This window comes from Anser cygnoides, chromosome 19 (assembly GCF_040182565.1).
Source record: "Anser cygnoides isolate HZ-2024a breed goose chromosome 19, Taihu_goose_T2T_genome, whole genome shotgun sequence".
In the NCBI taxonomy this organism is placed as follows: domain Eukaryota; kingdom Metazoa; phylum Chordata; class Aves; order Anseriformes; family Anatidae; genus Anser; species Anser cygnoides.
In genome coordinates this window covers 10,354,984-10,377,793 of record NC_089891.1, presented here as the reverse complement: position 1 = coordinate 10,377,793, position 22,810 = coordinate 10,354,984, and the positions used below count along the sequence as shown (strand labels likewise).

The 22,810-nt window shown below is 46.6% G+C and overlaps 1 protein-coding gene across 1 annotated transcript; it reads left to right on the top strand.

Moving 5' to 3' along the window:
- Positions 1-720: 720 nt before the first annotated feature.
- On the top strand, positions 721-22,697 carry LOC106034745 (ATP-binding cassette sub-family A member 10-like). Its single transcript, XM_048064421.2, has 39 exons — positions 721-1,242; positions 3,169-3,278; positions 3,667-3,877; positions 4,238-4,396; positions 4,556-4,656; positions 5,517-5,743; positions 6,064-6,202; positions 6,481-6,666; positions 6,787-6,934; positions 7,481-7,652; positions 8,242-8,300; positions 8,719-8,829; positions 8,922-9,097; positions 9,456-9,575; positions 9,916-10,054; positions 10,324-10,414; positions 10,716-10,855; positions 11,442-11,561; positions 11,711-11,906; positions 12,552-12,718; positions 13,328-13,455; positions 13,602-13,739; positions 14,205-14,318; positions 14,574-14,744; positions 15,172-15,282; positions 15,926-16,054; positions 16,881-16,949; positions 17,347-17,438; positions 17,854-17,974; positions 18,311-18,428; positions 18,888-18,979; positions 19,365-19,531; positions 20,146-20,221; positions 20,479-20,573; positions 20,981-21,100; positions 21,289-21,429; positions 21,729-21,808; positions 21,889-21,944; positions 22,107-22,697. The coding sequence occupies exons 2-39, from the start codon at positions 3,177-3,179 to the stop codon at positions 22,203-22,205; spliced, it is 4,881 nt and encodes a 1,626-aa protein (XP_047920378.2). The 5' UTR covers positions 721-1,242; positions 3,169-3,176; the 3' UTR covers positions 22,206-22,697.
- Positions 22,698-22,810: the final 113 nt, after the last annotated feature.

The window sequence follows — 22,810 nt, the reverse complement described above, 5'->3', positions numbered from 1 at the left end:
GGGTACGGATGAGGCAGGTATGGATGATGCTGGTGCATTCTGCAGCCTCAGATGTACTTTCAGGGGATGGGAGCAGGGATACGGGCAGGGATGCAGGCAGGGATGCAGGCAGTGGGTACCAGCAGGTGGCTGCCCTGGCTCAGCAATGGGCTGCTCCCCCCAGGGAAAGACCCCAGCACTGCTGCCCCATACCCATGTGCTGCTTTCCGCATGGAGCTCCAACACCAGTGCCTCTATCAAGGAGATGGGCAAGGATGCAACTTTGGTTGAGAGCCGCTGAGCAGGACCTGGCATATCCAACCCTCTGCTTAATTCCACCACCCCCAATTTGCAAGGAAGGCTCAAAGGGTGCGCACGCCCAGCAGATGCGCTGGGATGCTCTGTGTCCTGCCTTACTCCACCTCTCAGTCTGCCTGGATCTGGCTCTAAAGCATCCAAAAGGCACTTAAATGTCAGAGGGTTTTGCGGGGCAGAGCGAGGGCAGCAGCCCCAGCCCCTCCTCACGCCCAGCCTCTCCCTCACACCCCGCTCCTCCAAGGGCCCCCGAGCTCTGCAGCCGCATCCCCAGCCCGGGCACAAAATCAAATACGTGCCCTTTAGAAGCAGGCTGTAAGTCAAAACAAGTTTATTTTGATGTTTGCGAGAGGCTTTGTAGCCCGAAGGGCTGTTCCCATCCAGGTGGCAGCACTTCACTGCTCTTCCCACAGCAGGGCTCGTCGTGCTGAGTTTGCAAACAAAACCGGTGTCAGCAGAGATAAGCAACAGGCAGCGTTTGCTCCTCCACCTCCAGCAGTGTGCCGAAACACTGCTGCTGACTTCAGGCTCCATTGCTGCGCTGAAAAGCGCAAGAGTTTGCCAGATGAAGGATTTTTGTATGGCTTATTGTTGGGCTTATTTTTCCTCCCTTGGCCAAGGCTCAAGAATTTCCTGAGTAACTTTTTCAGAGAATCGGCTTCGGCAACTCCGCAACAATATGCTCAGTTTGCTTTTTATAACATAAATAAATCTGAAAATCTGCCAAGGAGGAAGGCGGGGGGGGGGAAGCTGAGCAGAAGCGTGGGTCCGTGTGAGGAATGCCTTTTGGCAGAAATGCCCAAATGAAGAAACGAGTGCGTGAGCAGCGGAGCTCCGAGCACCACTGCAGCAACTGGCCAGCGTCTCCCAGGGTGCCTCAGCATCCCCGTGTCCACGGGCACGTTGCAAAGAACCATCTTAGGATTCCTTTCAGACCTTCCCACTAAGGTAAGGCTTAAGCGTTCTTCTTAAAGCAAGCAAAAATCAGTCTTTAAGAGAGATGGAAACATTCAGTAATTAGGAACAGCATAAATAATGCTGGGAGAGACACAAATGCATAGGTGGGTCACTGGGTGTCTTTCAAACAGGCTGAGTTAGGCTTGTGATTAAGCTTGTTGTCACTTTTAAAGGTGACAGAGACTTTTCAGCCTTGCTTTGATATGGGGTAACACTAAAATGGAGCTTGGTTTGAAGCAGAGGTGTGTTTCTGGCAGTTCTTGGTGCTGGGAGGATATGGCACACTTCAGCTGAGTTCAGTATTTTTGGTCGTCCAGCACACAGAGGAGCAGATTTCCATCCTACATGCAGATTAAGCTAAAGATGGAATCTAAAAAAAATCTTCTGTCTGTCTTTCACTGCTAAAAATTCCCACTGGGACCAGCTGGGTTCAGGCAGAGGTGGGGGTGATGGGAGGGGACACGTGGGACATCCACAATGGGACCTGGTGGCCAGCTCTGTCCCACCCGGGATTTCCTGGGTGTGAAGCTTCAATCCAGCCATGTGTCAGCTTGTCCGAGTTCAGGTCAACTCCACAATTTCAGGGAATTCTGGAAGTGGTTACCAAAGGCTGAATTCAAATTTTTATGTGCCTGGACGAGGGCATCTGTAAGAGAAGAACGCATTTGGAGCGTGATGGCGAAATAGCAGATTATTGTCACTGAGCCAACATCCTCATCCCTCTCCTCCCAGTGTGTCCCACAGGGAAACACCACTTTTTGCAGCAGTTTTTGGAGTGCTTGGTGCCCACCACGTCGCTCCGGCAGAGCCTGGCCGTTCCTCAGGCACTTGTGCTGATGCTCCGGCTGCCAGCGGGGCCGGGAGCTCGGGATTAATGTTCATTCATGCCTAAGGCAACCCTGCTGCCGTGGCCCAGACCCTGTTGAAAGCCAGGGCAGCTCCAGGTGTTGCATGGGGCGCACACTTATTGCACAGAGGAGAAACTGAAAATATGACCTTGGTGTCCCTGAAATCAGCTAATGTTGAATATTCAAGTGGATGGCGTGGAGAGTAACAAGGGAGGGGAAAAATGTTAATATAAACACTTGAAGAAGATAAACAGTTTGTTTATGTGAGCGTAGTTCTTTTGCATTTGGTACTTTGTCCTTTCAGCCATTAAAGTTACTCATGACTATTTTCCTGATGGTTAACATAGACACACTTCATCTGCAGCGTTACTCCAGCTCGCTTTTTGCCTCCGTGCCAGCATTAGTCATTATCCAGGCAACGAATCCCTGTTTTCCTTTGACCGCAGATCGTAAGGATGCTGCCAGGTCTTTCGGCACAACCCACCAATGCACACTCGTGGCTGTTTGTTTCTCTCTCGTTTCCCGTGAAAAGCCCCAACAATGGCAGCTCTCTGAATGCACTTCCAAGAATTTGTTCTCTCGTAGCTCCCAGTTGCCTACAATTGACTCCAGTTTCTGTATGAGCTCAGCTTGTACCATGGCCAGGCGTTGCTCAACACTTCTTGGTGTTGAGCCTATAGCACATGAAAATTACATGCAACTAGAGTTTGGCAATTTTACTTTGTGTAGTTGTCGTTTCTTGGATATTAAGGCCAACCAAGCCAATTATGTCATGCACTCCGATTTCAACTTCAGTTAACTCCTCTCAGCCTTACCCTGCTAAAGCATGGATGCATGGAAATTGGGTTACAATGGGTGTCTTAATGCTGAGCTGCAAGGATGGGGAACACACTGAGGGTGATGAGGGCCCATGGCGGTGGGATCTGCACAGCAGGGTGTCCTGGTACACATGCGGAGTTACAAGAAAGAGTTACTGTGCCCTGGCACAAACGCAGAGGCAAAGCAGTTGCTGCAGTTCCAGCTTTGGTTTTATCCAAAAGCGATTTTTTATTTTTTATTTTTTTTGTAGGCTCAAAGATGAGGAGACTTCAGAGAAACCTGAGTGTATTCCAGCAAACTAAAATTCTCTTGTGGAAAAATGTACTTATCAAATGGAGGATGAAAATGCAGAGCTTTCAGGTAGTTTTATTTCATTAAAAAAAAAAAAGGAAAATAATAATAATAAAGTGACCACTAAAGATTGTCTAATCCCTGCCTTCCCTTATACCTCAATTTCTTTTTGTGATGTTAACAGCTAAATTACACTTCAGAAGCCCTTGCTGGTAACGAATGCCTTATGAGGTTACACCTTTTTAACTGGTAATATCTGTCTTTTGTGATACATACAAGAGCACGGATGGGTTCCCTGAGCAAGGTGACATGCATAACACAAAGTCCTTGTTAGTTCATTGATGTGTAAGAAACCGGTGTGACTGAGTGCCTCTTGATTGTATTTCGATCCTACAGAGAAGATGCTCCTATTACTGCCATGCTATTAACCTCCCTTCTCCACTCGCCCCTCACCTAGGAGTGGATGCTGTCTCTGCTCTTCCTGCCGTTGATGTTCATTGTGGGCAACTTCATGCTGCACATCCCCTACCCCGAGGTGCCACACAGCTACCTCGGGCGGCTAGATGACCCTGCCTATGATGCTGCTGGCGTCACCATCGCCTTTACACCCATCACCCCAACCACAAGGCAGATAATGAATGCAGTGGCCTTGAAGTCTGTAATGACAGGTATAATTCTGTCTTTTAAATATATAGCTTTGTCTTTATTTAATCTATTATGTTTTGTGTTAGTCGTTTTCAAGTATCTTTGGTCAGCAGAGAAAATTCATCCCAAATCCCCTATTCTCACAAATATTTCTTCACAAATATTCTTCAAAACTAATTCTGGTAATTTAAATGACTAGGGAGGTTGGGGTGTGTTTTTGCACTGTAAAGCTTTGCCTAAAAAGCTTTGCCACTTTGTAAAGTGAGCCAAACTGGAGAAGGGGAGATGCAACCCTGACAAAAGTAGGATCTATCCCCAAAGCCTGTGCTCTCATTTCCACAACTGCAGCAACTCATTGCAGTGTTTCTTTTTACAAACCACAGGTATAAAGCTAGAGGCAATGGACAGTGAGAGAGCCCTGGAGGAAGCCTGGATTTTGAATAATGAAATTATTGGGGTAGTATTTAAAAACAACTTCTCCTATTACCTCCGGTTTCCTACTGGGAACGTGGCTATTCCAAATGACAACCTTGGATACATAGGTAGGTACCCAGCTGTTTTTTCATGCTCTTTGATGCTTTTATTAAACTGTCATTTTTTTAAGTTATTGATTCCTGTAGAGGATCTGAATCTTCAATTTTCCTCTTCTGTTAAATCAACGGTTGTGTATGAGTGATGACTTTTTCCTCCCATCCTCGCAGATACCTGTTACAATTTCTCAGCACGATACTGTGACAGCCCCAAGTATTGGTACAAAGGCTTCCTGTCCCTGCAGTCCAGCATCGATGCTGCTATCATAGAGGTAAATCAGATTTATGAACTGCAGTAGGTCTCCTTGTATTTTAATCTCTCTCTAGGAAAGACAAATTGTTCTGGGACAATAGCAAGGGACAAGTTTGTCAGAAAACTCCCCAGAAAAAAAAAAAACAAACAAACTTAAAATACTCAGCTGCTGGAGTGTTATTGACAGCGACAGTGGAAACTTGGATGGAATCAGCAGTTTCCTGCAGAAGATGACTGCTTTCGATTTCATTGCAAAGATTTGTACTAACTTTTGTTTATCTTCAAAATTGCAATCAGTCCCGAAGGCTGGGAACCAAACGTAACGCCACGATTTGGTCTAGAGATTTCCCAGATGTCAAGGAAAAGGCAATTCTTGCAGGAGAGCGGGGTGGCACGAACAGCTGCTGGATGATTTGGTTTCCAAGTAGGCATGTCTGTCATTTCTCCTCCTTCCCAAATCGTCCTTCAAAAATAGACCAGGGTAGGGACCCTTGCACCTGGCTGTGCACCCCCAGCTGTCCAGGCTGCTCTCGTCCCCTGGGGGAGAGCCAGAGCCCTGGGGGGTGTAAGGCTCGGGTGGATCTAGATCCTTGATGCTGGGTGAGGGAAGGATACTTCTCTCCATAAAGAAGGGAGGGAGGCCGGCTGAGGTGCAGCCATGCAAGTGAGTAGCCCCTTGCTATTGGGATTTATTGTATTGCTTCCTCATGTTGTCTACAAATCTGCATTAAAAATAAATAAATAAATAAAATAAAACAAAACAAAACAAATAAATAAATAAAAAATCTAGGGCTGATGAGTAAGGAGGTTCATTATACAGTTACATCTCACTGTAGAAAATAAATTAAATGTTAAGATTTTGACCTTGAACTCCTTTAGGTGGTGGCAAATCATTCTGTTTGGGAAGAAATGAAGTCAATTGCCGGTGTCCGTATGAAGTCCCGGAGTGTCATCTACTCGATTACACTAGAGTACAGTTATTTCATGATTACTATTGTGATGTGTTTCTCTTCATTCATGTACTTCTTGTCAATGAATGTTGTAAGGGAAAGGAAAAAGCTCAAAGTACTCATGAAGACGATGGGGCTGCAAGACATTGCATTTTGGTGAGTTCCGTTTTAACTGAAATGTCTGTTTGCCAAAAATCAGTATACATTGGGCACTTGCACAGTATGTTAATTAGTTAAATGGTTTTCTAAGTTTTCTCCAGTACTCTAGGGACAAGCCAGAAGGGTTGAGTATGGCAGCTGGGTATTATTTTCCTCTGGGAATTTCATAAGGTGGGCTATGCTGTCTGCTTTGCATAAGATATGAATGGGTTCACCACAGAAAATTCTTAATGTTTTAATTCAAAATGGTCCTGTCATGAAATTGTAACAACAGTTCCTCATTAAACAGCAAGGTAATGGCAGGCTTCTGTCTCCAGGCTCTCCTGGAGCCTGCTGTATGCCGTTTACGTGCTGGTCCTGTCCTGCCTGCTGACAGCCCTCGTGGTGCAGGAGGCTTTCTACGTCAGCAGCTTCCCCGCCGTCCTGCTGCTGTTTTTCCTCTATGGCCTCGCATGTGTAAGTTGGGTTTGAGAACCAAATTTCCTCACTGTGTGGTTTATTAAGGTTTTGATGAGCCCAAACATTGCTCCAGAGCCACGCACACCGTGGCCAGGACTGTAAATTTTACTTGGTCACACTCAGTGAAATAAATGAGTGGGTTCTCTGGCTCAGTGCGGGGATTTGACTCGCAGCCTGGAGGTCTGACGGGCTGGATGTTTCCTGGCAAGTGGGAATGCCACTGGGTAAGGATATTTCTCTCCTTCAGAGTCTGAAGAAAGCCTCTGTTCTTACAGATCCACATGGTTTTCATGCTCTGCTCCCTCTTACGGACATCCAAACTCGCTGGCTCCATGGGGTTCCTCGTCACCTTTCTCTTCGGCTGCCTGAGCCTCGCAGTGCTGATAGAAAATCTTCCAGAACCTTTGAAGTGGTTTCTCGGTCTCTTTTGTCCATTTGCATTTAATGCTGGCATTGCCAAGGTATGGGGCACTATCTCTGCCAATGAACCATCCCAGCTATTTGCTGCCCTGGGCCCTCTCAGAGCAATTTTGGGAAAAAAATCCCAAATCCCCTCTCTTCAATTTTGTCCTTTATTTCAGGTTTTCCATTTGGAAAAATATGGAATAGGTTTCTCTTTTTCTAACCTTATGGAGGAATCATACTTTTTATTTTCAACTTACATTATGCTGATCTTCGACTCAGCCTTGTACATGTTGTTAGCCATGTACTTTGACAAAGTTCTGCCGGGTAAGAGCGATTTATACTTATGACCATACTTTCCTCTTTTATAGTTTTGATTTATATGGACTGTGTGTAATAGCTCCTCAAGGAACTGATGGGCTGCTCCATTGTCTAAGTCAAATAAAATAGGATTTGGGGTGAAAAAAGGGTGCTGAGGGACTCACACTGCTGAGGGATTCTTTACCTCTACCATGTTTTGGTAATTCCCAAATCAAAGACAACAAAGTATTCAGGGTTATTGTATTTATTACTATTTATACTTGTACTGCTGTTGAACTGTTTATGAGAAAATAGTCTTACTATGTTCTGGACAATATTTTAATTTGTTATAAAAAACAATGGAATTCATTAGAAATAGCCTGAAGCCACCCTTCTTGTCCTGCTTAACCCAGCTCCTGTGCACACTGATGAAAATCCCCAACCTTTTCTTAACAGGACAAAGCACCGATCTGGGGGCAGACAGGTATTTTTCAGAAACTCAGAATGCTTGCAGTGGGATGACACTTTGAATATACCTTTGGTTAACCACAGGTCATTTTCTGTGCTTCTCAGGCAAATACGGCATCCCAGACCCACCTTTTTTCTGCCTGAAGCCCTCGTACTGGATGCGGAGCAGGAGGGGCTGCCCCGGGGAGGGACCCTACAGTGCAGGGAGCCCCGAGGAACCCCCAGGAGATGATGTGGAGCCGGTGCCCACCGCGTTCGTGGGGAAGGAGGCCATCAGGTCGAGAGAGGAGGCACTGCTAATTGTGCCCTTTGCTTGGTAGCTCGGGGCAATGCTCCCACTACTCCAGCACTCCTGTCATCAGCTCTGTTTCCATTCATCCAGGCAGTTTCCATGTTCATAAAGGTTTTGCAAACCTGTTTCACGTAGAAAAATTAGGGTGAAAATGGTTAAATATGTTATAGTTAAATAGGTCATTCAGGCTGGTCACTAGTGGTGAAATTCAGGTAAACGGCTGGGTTTGTTTTCGTTTTGTTTTGTTTTGTTTCGCAATACACTTGGTTAAACATCCATTATAAACAGCAAGGGGAGCCTGGAGGGCAGCCTGTTGTAAAAAGCCATCCCTGGCAGTGGGCCTGACCTTGTCTTTGCAAGGCTCGGTGCTGTCAGTGCATGCCAGGTAGCGACGTCCACGTCTGCAGACGGAGCATGCCCAACCCTGCTGCACCTCAATGTCACTTTGCCACGACCTCACGCTTCTCATGCCATTGCTGTCATTTTAAACTAAGACCCATAAGAATGAGAAAGGGCAACAGGGAAGTGTGTTTACGGGAATCCTGAAATAATATCTGCCTTACCTTCCTTTTAGACTCAACAATATTAAAAAAGCATACAAAAAGAAAGACAAGAAAACAGAAGCCCTAAGAGGTAGGAAAATTGTGATATTAATTCCTGTTACAGGTGAAGAAAAACAGTTGTGCAAATATTTCAGATGGCCAAAGAAATAAAACATTTGTATTGCTTGAAAAATTATCTAAAATATAGATGCAACCGATTACAATTTTATTCAGTTTTTCCTGACTGATTTTGCATTCCCAGAAAAAGTAAAAAGAAGAAAGCTTTTTTCAGTTGTCATATTTCTGTCTCTTCTGTTAATTACAAGCTAAAGGCAGAAGAAGCTGTTCTAGGTTTGCAGAACATTTCCTCAGTTTACTTAATGCACGTCTGACTGAATATTACTACTTAGTTCTTAAATTCCTGGACTTGTCTTGCCTTTGACAAAGAGTAGAGGCAAGTGAAGCTTCATTATTTTTTCTTCCCAAACTTGGTGTTGCTTTTATTCTAGGTTTGTCTTTAAACATTTACGAGGGTCAGATCACTGCCTTACTCGGTCACAGCGGGGCTGGAAAGACAACGCTGCTAAATGTGCTCAGCGGACTGACTCTGCCTTCTGAAGGTAGGACTGCAAACGGTAGGGTAGGATGGGCTTGATTCAGAAGCTGTAGTGACCAATTCGTTCCCACCCATCGTGTTTATTTGTATAAACAGGCTCTGCAACCATCTATGACTACAAGCTCTCTGAAATAGGAGACAGGGAAGAGATCAGAGAGATGATCGGCATTTGCCCACAATTCAACGTACAGTTCGAAGTCCTGACGGTGAAAGAAAACTTGCGAACTTTTGCAGAGATCAAGGGCATCAAGTCCAAAGAGGTAGAACGAGAGGTAAGGGGGTGTTCCCCTGGAGGACATCACTGCCTGGCAGGGGCAGGCTGTCGGCAAGCCCCACGTTTCAGCGAAGATTTGCTGGGCAGTGCAAAGTTCAGAGGGCTGCCTGCTTCTCCTGAAAACTGAAGCTGGTGTTGAGCTTCTGCCAGGCAGGCTTAGGGGCTCGGCGCAACCAAAACAACTCGACTGTTTGCCTCGAGGAGGGCAGGGGGTGTCCCTGGGGGGCAGGCAGGGGCCAGGCGCCGGGAAGCACCCTTGGGAGCTGCTCCTCCAGCCCCAGCCGGATCTCCTTCGTGGCCCCCAAAGGACAGAAGGACAGCTGGTGCTGGGAGCGGACTTTCTTGTGCTTTTCTAGGTGCAAACCATTTTGGAGCTGCTGGACATCAGTAACGTTCAGGACACTCAAGCTGAGAAACTCAGTGGTGGGCAAAAACGGAAGTTATCCATTGGGATAGCCATGCTCGGGAGCCCCCAGGTAAATTACCTACAGCTTCATTTTTTTTAATTAAAATTTAATTTTAAATTACCAGGTATATTGCCTATGGCTCTGTAATGCAGGGAGCATTTGGGTCCATTTGGTCATTTTAAGGTGGTCGTGGTTATGCCAGAAAGATGACAAATTTTTATCTCAATTTTGCTGATCTAGTTTAGAGCAGAGAGCTGCCTGAGCTCTGCGCAGCTCCCAGAATGGTTGCTCCTGCAAACCAGGTGGCCTGGCTCTCCTGCCGCCAGGACCTGGCCCCTGACGGACCACCAAATCCACGAAGTGGGCAAGTGTTCCTGCAGCGAAGTGCCTGACTGCATCCCTCGTGCAGGTGCTGCTGCTGGACGAGCCGACGGCTGGGCTGGATCCTCTTTCCCGGCACCAGGTGTGGAGCCTGCTGAAGGAGCACAGAGCCGGGCGGGTGATCCTGTTCAGCACCCAGTTCATGGACGAGGCCGACATCCTCGCCGGTGAGCACAGGCTCAGCCTCTCTGAACAACATCCCTGGCGCAGGAATGCCTTCCCCAGGCCAAACTGCCTGGGATGAAAACCTGGGTCAAAGGGGTCTGTCCCCAGAAAAGTGCAGAACATCACTGATCTGCCCTTGGGGAAAAAAAAATTATATATATATATATATATATATACACACACATATATACATATATACATACATATATCTATGTATATATACGAAACACTGCTATACATTTTAAATTCCTTTGACATTTTGTTTCTTTAGACCGCAAGGCTTTTATCTCGCATGGGAGGCTGAAGTGTGTCGGCTCTTCCCTGTTCTTGAAGAAAAAATGGGGGATCGGCTATCATTTAAGGTATCTACTTCGGCCCTAGAGCTGAATGGTGTCTGGGAATATGCATGTACAGGAATCCACCAGAAGGACTGTAACAAGGAAACCATCAAAGCAGCAAAATGAGCTCAATTCATACTCAGTTAAATTAACTGAAGCGGTACTTTGCTCCAGAGAATGAAGGAAGTTTGCTGGAATTTTGATTTTATCCATGCTAGCAAATACAGTGTTTTGTCATTTCTGTTCTGTTTTTATAAAAATTAACCATCTGTCTTGTGTTGTGTTTTTTTTGTGTTGTTTTTCTTTTTTTTTTCCAACCAAACAGGATCCACGTCAGTGAGTCCTGTAACGTAGAGAGCGTGACATCTCTGGTTAAGCAGCACATCCCCAATGTCATATTCTCGGGACACGGTCAATATGAGCTGAGATACAAACTGCCATTAGAAAACGTGAATAAATTCCCAGGTAATGTGTATGAAAATAATTGAGAGTTGTCCATAGGGAAAAAATAATCAGAAATGTATGTGAGGAAAGAGAAATCAAGAGGGAGACCTTCAGCAGGGGTCACATGAGGACTTCAGAACTGTTGCATTTTTTTTTCTCCCTACAGTTTGGGCATCCATATGTGTTAAGATCAAATAGTGCAATGAATGCTCTTCTGTTGTTGTAATGAAACATGGGACAGGCTAACCTGGGCCACAAGTGTTACTGTGGGTTATTTTTTCTTGATGGTAAAAGAAATAATAGTGACAAGAGAAAACTCCGTGTTACTGGTACCACTCCGTACCTGCAGCAGCAGCAGGCAGACGCTCACTCACCCACGTGTGCCACGCTCGGTCTGGCAGCCCCACGGCCCTGCTGCTGCCCCGGAGGCATAGTCTGAAACATGAGTTATGTGTACAGCAGCTTTGGGTTCCCTCCAAATGCTTTGCATCCTGGCAGTTAATGCTTTACCCCTTTCCCTGCTGACTTCAGCTGCACCAAAGTCTGGTCCCTCGAGAGGTGCTCGTGCAGGAAAGCTGAAGGCACTGACGGTCTCTGTGTCACGCAGATCTGTTCCGTGGCCTCGACAGCTGTTCCAACCGGGGAATTATCAATTATGGAGTTAGCATGACAACCCTGGAGGACGTTTTCATGAGGCTGGAAGAAGAAGCCACAATGGGACAAGAAGGTACTACTGCGGCCGCGAACACGCAGCCCCCAGCCCAAGAACCCGGCTGCTTTACAACAACCCCAGCAGCCGATCACCAGGGGGCTCGTGCTTTTTCCCGCATCGCAATGTAGAAGCTAGTTTCAGACATAACTGCGTGTGCTCCGCAGATGAGCACGTCCCTGGGGAGGAGTGGGCAGAAGCAGGACCGCGGTGCCCCGAGGAGACGGAGCCGGGCTCCCTGCTGCTCTCGGGCACCGGCAAGGCGACGGTGAGCGGCGCGGCGCTCTGGAGGCAGCAGGTCTCTGCCATGGCCTGGGTGCACTTCCTAAAGCTCAAGGGTTCGGTGAAAAACCTCCGGTCCATGTAAGTACCAAAGGGATGCTCTCACGCAGAGCTGGAGCTGGATGCGGTCGCAGCAGGGGGGATGATTTTCACACCCGTGTTTTGATGAGCATCTGGAGTAATTGATGTCACGTCTTGGCTATGGATGAGCTTGGCAATCTGCACTTAGAGATGAGGAAAGCAGTTTCCTTTCCAGTGCCAGTAATATAAAACCTGCCTCAAACACACACGTGCCTCTCCCATCTCTCTCTTTCCCTCTCTTTTCTTTAAAGTTTTTATACTCGGTATCTCTTACGCAGTTTCTTTCCTACACTGAGTGATTTATGCAAGGGAAACCAATTTTCTCTCTGAATAAAATAGTAATTTAGGAACAGTTTTATTTCAGGTAGGGAAGGAAATTTTAAAATAAACAAATGTGTACGGACAGAGAAAGGAAAATATTGCTTTCAGACTTCCTTTTTAATTGTATACTTTTTAAAACTCCTCTCATGTTGTCAGTGTCTGAGCTCATTTAGCCCCATCAGTCTTCAGTCTGGCATACTGGCATTTCCAGATGGGGCACAAGAAAGCGAAGGGAGATGCTGGGGCAGCATATCCTTCCCAATACACACGCAGTCTGAAAAATACCCGCATTCCGAGTGCTTATTCACCTCTCTCTTAATGTAGTTTGCTGCTCTATGTGGTTTTTCTGCTTCCTCTGGTTTTGCAACTGGCCCTGGTTGCTGCCTGGCAGAGCATGAGCGCCTGGGAGCTCTCCTCGGCGCGGTACTTCATGCCCCTGGGGAAGAGGGCTCCGGCGGAGACCACCAGCCTGCTGGTCCACAACAGCACGGGTGAGGGGAAGGGGCTGGGAGGCTCCTTGTCATCCTGTCCTGTTGGGGGCTGTCCTCTCCCGTGAAGGAAAAGAAGGAAAAGGGCTGATGGTTGTAGGACGAAGGGTGTGTAAAGGGTGGTGAAAGTTTTAGTGAGAGAAGAGCACGGAAATCACCATTTTAGTGGGTTGTGAATGAAGCCTACTTTTACTTCAGCAGCTGATGAGGTCCTGATGCAACGACATGAAAAGGGACATCCCAGCAGATGGGATTAGAAGGGACCCTGTTCTTTTCCTGCCCTAAATTCTGCTTTTTCAGCGTGTGTGCCTTACCAGGCACCACGCTCCAGCAAGGGCACACTAACACTCGATCAGCCTACTTCCAGAGTTTTACCTTTGACATTCCTATTAGTGGATGTTATTAAAAAAAAAAAAAAAAAGGCAAAAAGGCAAAAATTCAGTCAGTGAGTGTGTAATCCATTAACTTCACAAACACGACGTGCTGTCTGGCTTCCCTGGTCATTAGATTTTGTCTGGTTTTGTTCGGTGGTCATGGATTCAAAAAGGAAACCATCAAAGCCTCTTTTGTTGCTCAGTATTATGATTCCTCTGCTTTTGGCTTTCACACCAGGCTCAGGCATTGAAGACTTTATCCACACTCTCGAGAGCCAAGATCTCACAGTGGAAATCACAAGCCAGGAAAATATCACAGAGGAGCTGAAACACAATGGGGCTATAAAAGTGTCTCGTGAAGACCAGGTGAGGATTTTTCCTCTCGCCCTACCATTTCTTCCTAACAATTTAAGAATTAAGCAATTTACACGCAAGGCATAAGCAGAATTAGTTATTTCAGGCCTGGATTCTCTTGGCCAAGAGTTTTCATCTTGTTTTCTTGCTCTTTGAAGAGCTACAGGTTCACCGTCTTGTGCCACATGGAGGCCGTCAACTGCTTCCCAGTGCTTGTGAACATCATCAGCAATGCTCTGCTGAGAGCTCTCAATTCCACCGCACACATTAGGATCTGGAGTCACCCCTTTTTCTCTGTAAGTGTCAGGGTCTGATAGCCGGGTGTCAAAGAACAGTTCTTAAAAAGGCTCCAGGCCTCAGCGAGCCACCAGATTGCAGCAGGGAGGTGCATGGGGCTGTCTGCACCCACAGAGCCACCTTCCTCGGTGGGGGCTGTGGAGCCAGAACTGCTGGTTTTGGGAAAACTGAGGTTTATTTTTTCTTTCTTGGATCTCAAGGGCTGCTGAGCAGAGAGTGTGCCTGGGAGGGCTTCTTCGTGAGCCTCCTTATTCCTTGTTCCCACTGCACCACCTGCCTCTCCTTACCAGTGAAAGCACTTTGCTGTGGTTGTGGGGAAAACCTTCTTCCTGCCAAAATTTGGCAAAACACCCGCCTTGTTCTCATTGTCCTGTATTCCACAAGAAATGCAGCAAAATGAATTGTGGCATCCAGCCACTGCGCTGCACATGTTCTCTACAAATGTTTTGTTCTTCTCTTTTCAGATAGATAATCCACGATTCTGGGATTACTTTGTTTCTTTCTACCTCATTTACATGCTGTTGCTGTTCCCTGGTTTTCCTCCTCACTTTGCGATGGGCTACTTGCAGGATTACAAGGTAAATTCATGGAAATGGAGCAGATTTGGGTTGGGCAGAGGGATCACAACTGTATTGCCACAAGGACATTTGAATACGATGGGCATCTCGAGGGGTTTTTTCTCTATGTGGCTATGAGCCAGCACAGAATGCTAAAAGACAATAAATAAGTAAACAAATTCAGCATTTAACCCCAGTATTGCAATGGGAACAGCTTTTTATTAGCTTTATAAGCTTATTTCCGCGGGTGCAGCTGGCCAACATGTGCCTTCCCAGACAGGAGCTCGCGCCCAGCTGCGGGTCTCGGGGCTCTTCCCCTCGGCATACTGGTGTGGCCAGGCGCTGGTGGACGTCCCGCTCTGCTGGCTCCTTCTCTTCTCCATGTTTGGGCTCCAGTTCGCCATGAGCAACAGGATTTCCGGGAGCATCGGCAACATCTTCTTGCTGGTACGTCCTGTCCCGGTGGTCGTTGGTTTATTAGTGAGGGATTTGGGTAATGTTTTGAGAAAAAGTAAGGGTAGCTGAGACAGCAGCCACATCTAGGGAGGCAGCATTTTTCAGGAAATCCCCATAAAAGCATGCGGGACCATGGCAGGACTTTAGCAGTTCATTTTCAGCAGGCACACCTACAGGTTCCCAAATCCTTACTGCCCTTCTCCTCATTTCACCTCCTACGAGGATTTCCCCAGCTGGAAATGAAAGGCAGTATAGCTTGTCTTAATACATCCCTTCACGCTTTGCAGTCAAATTGTGGTAATTTCTGAATGCCCTGATCTTAATTTATGACTATGTAAACCGAACCATGCTGCTGCATACAGGTTTCTGGTTGTTGACATCGCTCCATTTTCTCTAATGAAAGCACTTTTCTCTGCAGGTCATGGGTGCTTTGGGCTACGGAGTTTCCATTGTTCTCTTCATCTATTTAATCTCCTTCCTCTTTCGCAAAGGATGGAACTGTGATTTTTGGTCTTTTATCCTGATAGTGGTAAGCATATGTCTAGATAACGTGATGTAGGGTTTACAGAAATGTGTTTTGAGCTCTTAAAGATGAGCTAGAGGTCAAAACACCAAGTATAGATCCAAGACAGATAAAGACATTTGTTTTATAGCAGGCAATTCTATCTAAATTAGCATCACCATGTTCTTCTCAGTGCCAGTCCCTCCCTTTTCCCCCAGCCCTTTGCTCTCACATTTCTGGAAATAAGGACTCATTTCACAATTTGGGCCATTTGTTACAAACACTGCAAATCTTGCTCTCCTGCCCAAAGGTCTTGCTCAAGGTTCAAAAGCAAACCAACAGGGAACTTGCATTCTGTTCCTTTATTCTCGGCAGCTCAGGTGGGCTATTTGGCACGGACTGGGATGGGAACAGGACGGGATGCCATACTGTTTTATTCTGCCCAAAGCAGCCCTGTGTCTGGGGAGGGCTTTCCCCAGCTGGCCCAAGCCAGCTGCCTTCCCTTAGGCAGAGATATCTGAGGGCCTCCTGCACCCTCACCCTTTTTTCTCTTTATGTTTCTTGTCCGTTTGGAGAAATTCAACAGGGAATTGAAAAAGTTCATCTGTGATGACCAGTGAGGAGTGTAACCCTTCGTACCAGCTGAGTAGCTCTCTTGTTTCATTTTTAGGTATGCCTCGTGTCTTTTATTATCAGCCGAGTCATGGATTACACACTTGATATGAGTGTCTCCCTCTACCTCATGTCTCTCTTGATTCCCCTGTACCCACTGCTGGGCGTTATGATCAACAGCGAGCAGGTAGGCAGTGGCACTGGGTGGCGAGAGGCTCACAGCTCTATACAAATGTTGTACAACAAAAGCATTTGCTCTGGCAAGCAAAGTCTGGTGCTGATCGCATGCTGCGTCCTGGGAAGACTCATTAGTTTCTTCGTGTGGGTAGGATTTTCCAAACCATCAGACTGCATCGTTGGATAACCATGTCAGTTCAGATGTAATTTATCCAGCTGCTCGTTACTGCTAGGGGCTGCTTCTCGTGCAGTTGAGCCATGCCTGTAGATTAGGTAAGCAATCTTAATTCTTTCCATGCAAAGCCAAATAACTTGGCCTGAACAACCATAAAAGAAAATTTGAGGTTATACATCTGACTTTGCATGGAAAGCGTGTGAGCATTATGAAAACCCACAAGGCACTTTACTTCATGTCAGCTAGGGGTGATCGTGGAAAGGCAGCTCAGAATTTAACAAAACCCTCCAGCTACGTGCAAGACTTTTGATGTGCTATAACTGACTTAGGAGAGAAGTCCAAACAGAAGAGAGTCCTGCTCTGTCCTGTCCCCCCCTGTTGGGCCCCCGAGGAGGAGGAGACCAGATGTTTTCCCCTGATAGACCATTACCCCCCAAAAAGAGTCTGATGCATCTCCTGAGTGCTGTGTCATTTTCTGGAACAGCACTGGGGTGCCCAAGTTCAAGGGTCTGTATGGTGAACATTCCGGGTAAATCAGAAACTTTTATACATTGTTGTTGTATTTTCTGTTTGTATTTAAGCCTTCTAACACTAGCCAGCTTTATATTAAAAAACTGCAGGTCTTCACTACACATATATATATATTTTTTTATTCTTGCAGATTTTCGTAGAGGACATTGACTTAATTGCTGCTAGTCCAAGGAACGACGTGCTAATAGCTGTCTTTGCAGTAAGAAAACATTTAAGATTAATTTTATTTAGGAATGTGTGTCTCCCAAACTATGTTCTCAGCTAAGAGGAAGCTCATTTCATGTAAAAGGTGGATCTCAGGGGGTCTGGATGACAGATTGCCCACCTGTGCAAAAATAGCTTTGCTCCTTTGAAACAGGTAAGGGAAAATGAAATAAGCCTAGCTCACTTAATGCTTCTGCCATTGATGTTTCGTGCATTGATAAATGATAGCAGAGTTCACGGCCTTCAGGATTACCCCGAGTTAGATGGTAATGGGCTTTTCCACACACTGTGCTTTCCCCTCACCTATTTTATAACACTGCCTCCATCTTTTCAGCTTCAGCCGCAGTAGAAAGGAAGGCAAGGCTGTTAATGTGCCAACCTCTATTTTTCAGCCTTATATCCATTCTGTGGGTTTCATTTTTCTTCTTCGGTATTTGGAGATAAAATATGGAAGAACAGTTCTGAGAAAGGACCCAGTATTTAGGTTTGTATAAACACACATGCACCCCAGGCACATGCGAGATCTAATCTCTTGGCACACTGCTTTTCCTTGAAGCCATTTAGATCAACTGTCAGGATTTTCATGTCCCTGTTTCTATCTTCTTTTTTTACTACTGGTGATTTTTTTTATAAATAAAATTGCTTCTTAAATCCTACAATGTTATGATAGCATAAAACAGCCCTCAAGCTTTTTAGTGTCTCCGCTTGGTGCTGCCTGTGCTGTGAGGAGGTACCAGCCTGCTTCTCCATACAACACAGAAAGCCCTGCAGAAAATAATGAAGGAAAAAAAAAAAAAAAAACACAAGAAACCTTGAACCAGTCTTGGCCCATTCAAAACGCGTTGGTGAAAAACAAGGGTAAAGACTAAAATGCTAAGATGAACCTGTTGGGTTTGTAGAATTTCCCCGAGAAATGAGAGCAGCCACCAGCATCTCGAGGAGCAAGAAGAGGAGGATGAAGATGTTAAAGCTGAAAGAGCAGCAGTGAGAAATGCCATGGTAGCTGCTAGTCAGGAGGAGGTAAGACCGAGTGTGGTCCTTCCCTCTTTATTTGATATCAGTAATAGGACTTCTGATTAAAATAAATAAATAAATAACAAGATTAATAAGGGCAAGTCAATGTTCTGGCTGTATTACTCCTCACTGGGAAAATCCATCCCTCAAAGGGACAGAGTGGGTCCCATCAGGATAGAGAAAAAATCTTTTAAGAGCATTCCTCAGATTCTCAGAGAACTACAAATCAAATTCAAAGATCTTTATAAGTTGTTTTGCTTTTCTAAAATGGAAAAATATTACTGAAGGATTAATGCTCCCCAATATAACAGACTGATCTTTCTTCCTCCTGCTTGCTTTCAGAAATCAGTTATTATCGTCAGCAATCTGTGCAAGGAATATAAAACAAAGAAAGCAGGTTCAGTTTTCAAGAAGAAGAAGAAAATGGCCACCAAAAATATCTCCTTTTGTGTTAATAAAGGTGAGAACTGGAACTGTTTTACTCGCCCTGTTTTGGATGCTGATCATACCCAAAGAGATAATCCTCTGCAGAGTCTCAGTTATCTGAGCCACGACATAAAGGCAGAATCTGTTTGCTCCATGGTTCAGGCACACCTGCACTGTGGCTGATGCAGTAATGAACAACGTGGATGCATCCAATTAGTTACCTTTGATTTAAAAGGCCATAACCCCTCTACAGCAGTCACTGCAATTTCTGGGTGACCTGGGAGCAGCATTCAGACTCACATTGGCTATAGAGTTGAAATGTAATTTATGGACTCTCAGAGCATACATTTATACAGCTGTTTAATTTTATTTGATTTTTGCTATTCATATACTCTCTTTTAAGCTTTTTTTTTTCTTTTTTTTTAATGAAACTGGGCCTGATACATTTGTTAAATGGTGAGTATTACTAAGAAATGTTTTGTCCTGATTTCAGGGGAAGTATTAGGACTTTTGGGGCCAAACGGAGCTGGTAAAAGCACAGCTATCAAGATGATTGCTGGAGAGACGACACCGACTGCTGGGCAGGTAGGAGGCACCTGGAGTCTGGAGAGAAGGGATAGACGTGCGCAAAAAGTGCAAGTGCAAAGCTTGCAGCTAGCTATTGAATGATTTTCTTCAAAGCAGTATGAGGGATCAAGGTTTTAAGCAAACCCTTTGTGCCATTAAATTAAATAATGTATTAATAAAAATTATTGTGAATCGCTTTTAGCTTTAACAACCGCTTGCATCTCCCCGAATTCACCGTGACTATATTTAGGAGCCATGTAGCCGAGGGCTGCAAAATCAGCCCTTTGCTCCTTGGGTTTCTCTCCCCACTGAGTCCCGTTGCAGCCCCCTAGCCCTCCTCCGAGCCCTACACCTGGGTCCGGGCAAGGCTGGGCGAGGTGAAACGGGCGGCGCGGTTGCGCAGGTGCTGCTGCGGAGGCGAGAAGGAGCGACGTGCTGCCTGCAGGACCACCTGGGGCACTGCCCACAGGAGGACCCGCTCTGGCCAGACCTCACCGTGCACCAGCACCTCCAGGTCTACGCGGCCGTGAAAGGAGTGCGCAAGGAGGATACGGCCGCTGCTGTCAACCGGTACGGGGCAGGGTGGTTCCAGGTCTTGGTCAAGGTTTTATCCCCCGTCCTAAAGCACAGGGAGGGGACCAGAAGGTCTAAGACCTCTGTGAGCCAGGGGAAACCTTGAAAGGAATTCGGGAAACGAATCCGCAAAAGCGGTTTTGTGCTAAATGCTGCGATTAAGTGAGCGGGATGAGAAAATCTCCAATTTGCCTGCGTGTGTTTGGTGGGGATAGATTTACCGCTGACGTCCCTTTTAAGTACGTTATCTGCAGGAAGCATTTCTAAAATCTCGGGTTTTATTGTTTGGCACTACAAGAAGGGTGCTTAAGTACTGCCTGCTGAGCTGACACCGGCAAGGTGGAGTGGATTTATAATGCTGTTGACACGAATGATTGTTCTTAGAAAAGAGCTTGTGGCCTATTCAGTGCACTCTGCTTCAAATATTCATTCACATTTTTACAACACAATAAATGTTTTATGAAAACAAACAGGAGCCAAGAACCAGGGGAAGAAAGTTCTGTTTTCTTATTGTTTTGGAAACCTCTGATTAGAGCATTCAATTGGGAATAACAAAAACATCGGTTTTGATGTGTTGTTTTTTTTTTTTCCTTTGTTCCCTTTCCCCGCAGAATAGTGAATGCTCTGGAGCTTCAAGACTATTTAAAGAAATCAGCCAGAAAATTATCTGCCGGGATAACCAGAAAGGTGCATTTTTTGTTCCTATGCTGAGCACTGCAAAATGCCCTCTGTGAGCAGTGGGACCTGCGTGTGCTCCCAGCCCCCGGGAGCGCATCGCATTGCATCCCATGGTGGGCTGAAGTCGCCCAGCGTCTTCTAAGTTTGTGTCTCCTACAAGCCAGTGGCTCGGTGCCCATAAGCAACGCGATGTTGCCCGCAGCTCTTTGCAGACAGGGTGCTGGGGACCGCAGCAGACCTGACCCCAACCCCTTTCCCTTCTGCAGCTGTGCTTCGCCATGTGTGCGCTGGGCAACCCCACGGTGCTGCTCCTGGACGAGCCATCGACCGGCATGGACCCCAAGGGGCAGCGCTGCGTCTGGTGGGTAGATGTAGATGCGTAGGGTTAGGTAAAGGGCATTTTACCTCATCTGTGGTTAGTGCTGCTCGTCTCGGGCCAGTGGTTTTAGCAGAATCTCTCTTTTCCTGGTTCTCCCCAATTAAAGCATGAGCAAGGAAAGAGAAGCCCTGTTGCTTTTGAATTTATCCTTGTTGTAGATTTTAGGACGGTTGTATATGGGTTTAGGAGAATCCATAATTGTAACTGAGTCAAAAATAAAAAATGTTCTCGTTATTTCAAAGTACTATCAGTCTAAAGTTTTTATATCCTTTTATGTTAGTTTTAGGGGTAGGCTCATTTGGAGGGGCAAAAAGGTTTAAGAAAAAAGGTCTGGCGTTTCTAGGGAGTGTTGGGTTTTCTTCTATGTGTTTCTTTTTCTGTGTCCTCAGGAAAATGATCCGTGCTGCCCTGAAAACCAAGGAGACAGGGGCCGTTCTGACCACGCACTACATGGAGGAGGCGGAGGCGGTGTGCGACCGCGTGGCCATCCTGGTGGCCGGACAGCTACGGTGGGCAGTGGCACGGCCGGGACAGGAAACATTTCTCAGCCCCCCTGGGTCCAACAGGGGCTTCCCCTCCAACCTCAGCCTCCTGAGCCCACCACCATGGGCGTTACAAAGTGCTCCCCACTGCAGGACAATTTGGGAAGGGCATCAAAGGTTTCACACTTATATCATGCTTCGCTCCTTCCCTGCAGGTGCATTGGCTCCATTCAGTACCTGAAGAGCAAGTTTGGCAAAGGCTACCTGCTGGAAATTAAAGTCAAGGACCCAGAGAGCACGGATCTCCTCCACGCTGAGATTTTGAGGATTTTCCCGAGTGCAGCCCGTCAGGAGCGGTAAGTATAAATACGGGATGAACAGAGGCTCCAGGATTGCCTCCTCCCCAAAACTGTGCCCAGTGCGGTGTCCAAACGTAGGATTTCAGGTGAAGAGAGGCAGAGGGGTCAGAGTCCCTCTGTGTGGATCTGGTCCAACAATGTCACCAAGTCCAGCCCTGCTGCCGTCCCCACAATAAAACACCCACTGGTCCAGCTCATAGTGTGACATGAAAAAAAGCATTTTTCTTGGTTTAAAAAAAAAGATGTATTGACAATGGTCAATACAGAGCAGGAATCACCTCTTCTTTTCCTCCCAGGTTCCCCTCTTTGCTCGTCTACAAGGTCCCAATGGAAGACGCACTGCCCCTGTCCCAGTCTTTCTCCAAGCTAGAGGAAGGTAAGAGCAAGGCATGATGGCTTTTTGAAAAGGTGGAGCACCGACTGGTAATTTTCAGCTCTGTTTCCACTTCTCCACAGCCAAGCAGAACTTCAGCCTTGAGGAATACAGCTTCTCTTTGAACACTTTGGCTCAGGTAGGTGACGGACGTGCTGCAAAGGCGTGAGCAGGAACAAAAGCCAGGGCTGGGCCAGCGCTGAGGCAGGAGGCAAGAAACTGCAGGAGCCGCACCTCCTGCAAAAGTGCATCACAGGGTTAGGCCTGAGAAGTAATCCAAACTTTATATTGCCCATTTCAGGTGTTTTTGGAACTCTCCCGAGAGCAAGAGAAGGATAATTTTGATCTAGCTTTGGATGGGACTTTTGAATGGAAACAGCTGCAGCAGGAGGACAGTTAGAGAGCCACGATGCTCATTTACACATTACTCCGTATTAACCTAAGTGGTGTGATATCGCACGTATTTACTGTCATTATTGGTGTACCAGGAGGAGGAGGAGCTCTGCCAAGGGCATTTCTTACGGTGTTTCACCTGGACTCTGCGGGTGCCAGCACCGAGCCCTGCCCCAGGCTGAATTTCTGACGGCTGGTTGATGAAATGCTGCCCGCTGTGAGAGCTCTTGTCAAAGGGAGCGGCTCAGAGCAGAGGCTGAGGGAGCAGAGGGGCCAGAAGGGTTTGCAGAGAGAAGGGTCCTGGCCCATCTCTGGGGACCAAGGCTTTGCTTTGCTCGGTGGATCTGGGTGCAGCAGGGGGTCCGGACACGCTGCCAATCTCCTGGGCTCGTCTCCCACCAACGCGTGGGACTGTGCCTGAGACACGTTTAAATACATCTTATTAAAATTTACACTGTATTTTTATATCCTTCCAATAAATGTCTCTGTAGAAACTGCAGCTACACCCTCATATGTCATTACTGCTGTGGACCCCCGGCAGCAGCTAAGCGCACTCGACCTCCTCCCCCTGGGGATGGAGGTGGCTGCAGTGGGGCTGAGGGGCTTTGGCAG

Excerpts from the sequence above, each read along its gene's own strand:
- LOC106034745 (XM_048064421.2), top strand. The coding sequence starts at position 3,177 with ATGAGGAGACTTCAGAGAAACCTGAGTGTATTCCAGCAAACTAAAATT. Across the intron at positions 11,907-12,551 it reads GTGAAAAACCTCCGGTCCAT|TTTGCTGCTCTATGTGGTTT; the intron begins GTAAGTACCAAA and ends CTCTTAATGTAG. Across the intron at positions 14,745-15,171 it reads TCGGCAACATCTTCTTGCTG|GTCATGGGTGCTTTGGGCTA; the intron begins GTACGTCCTGTC and ends TTTTCTCTGCAG.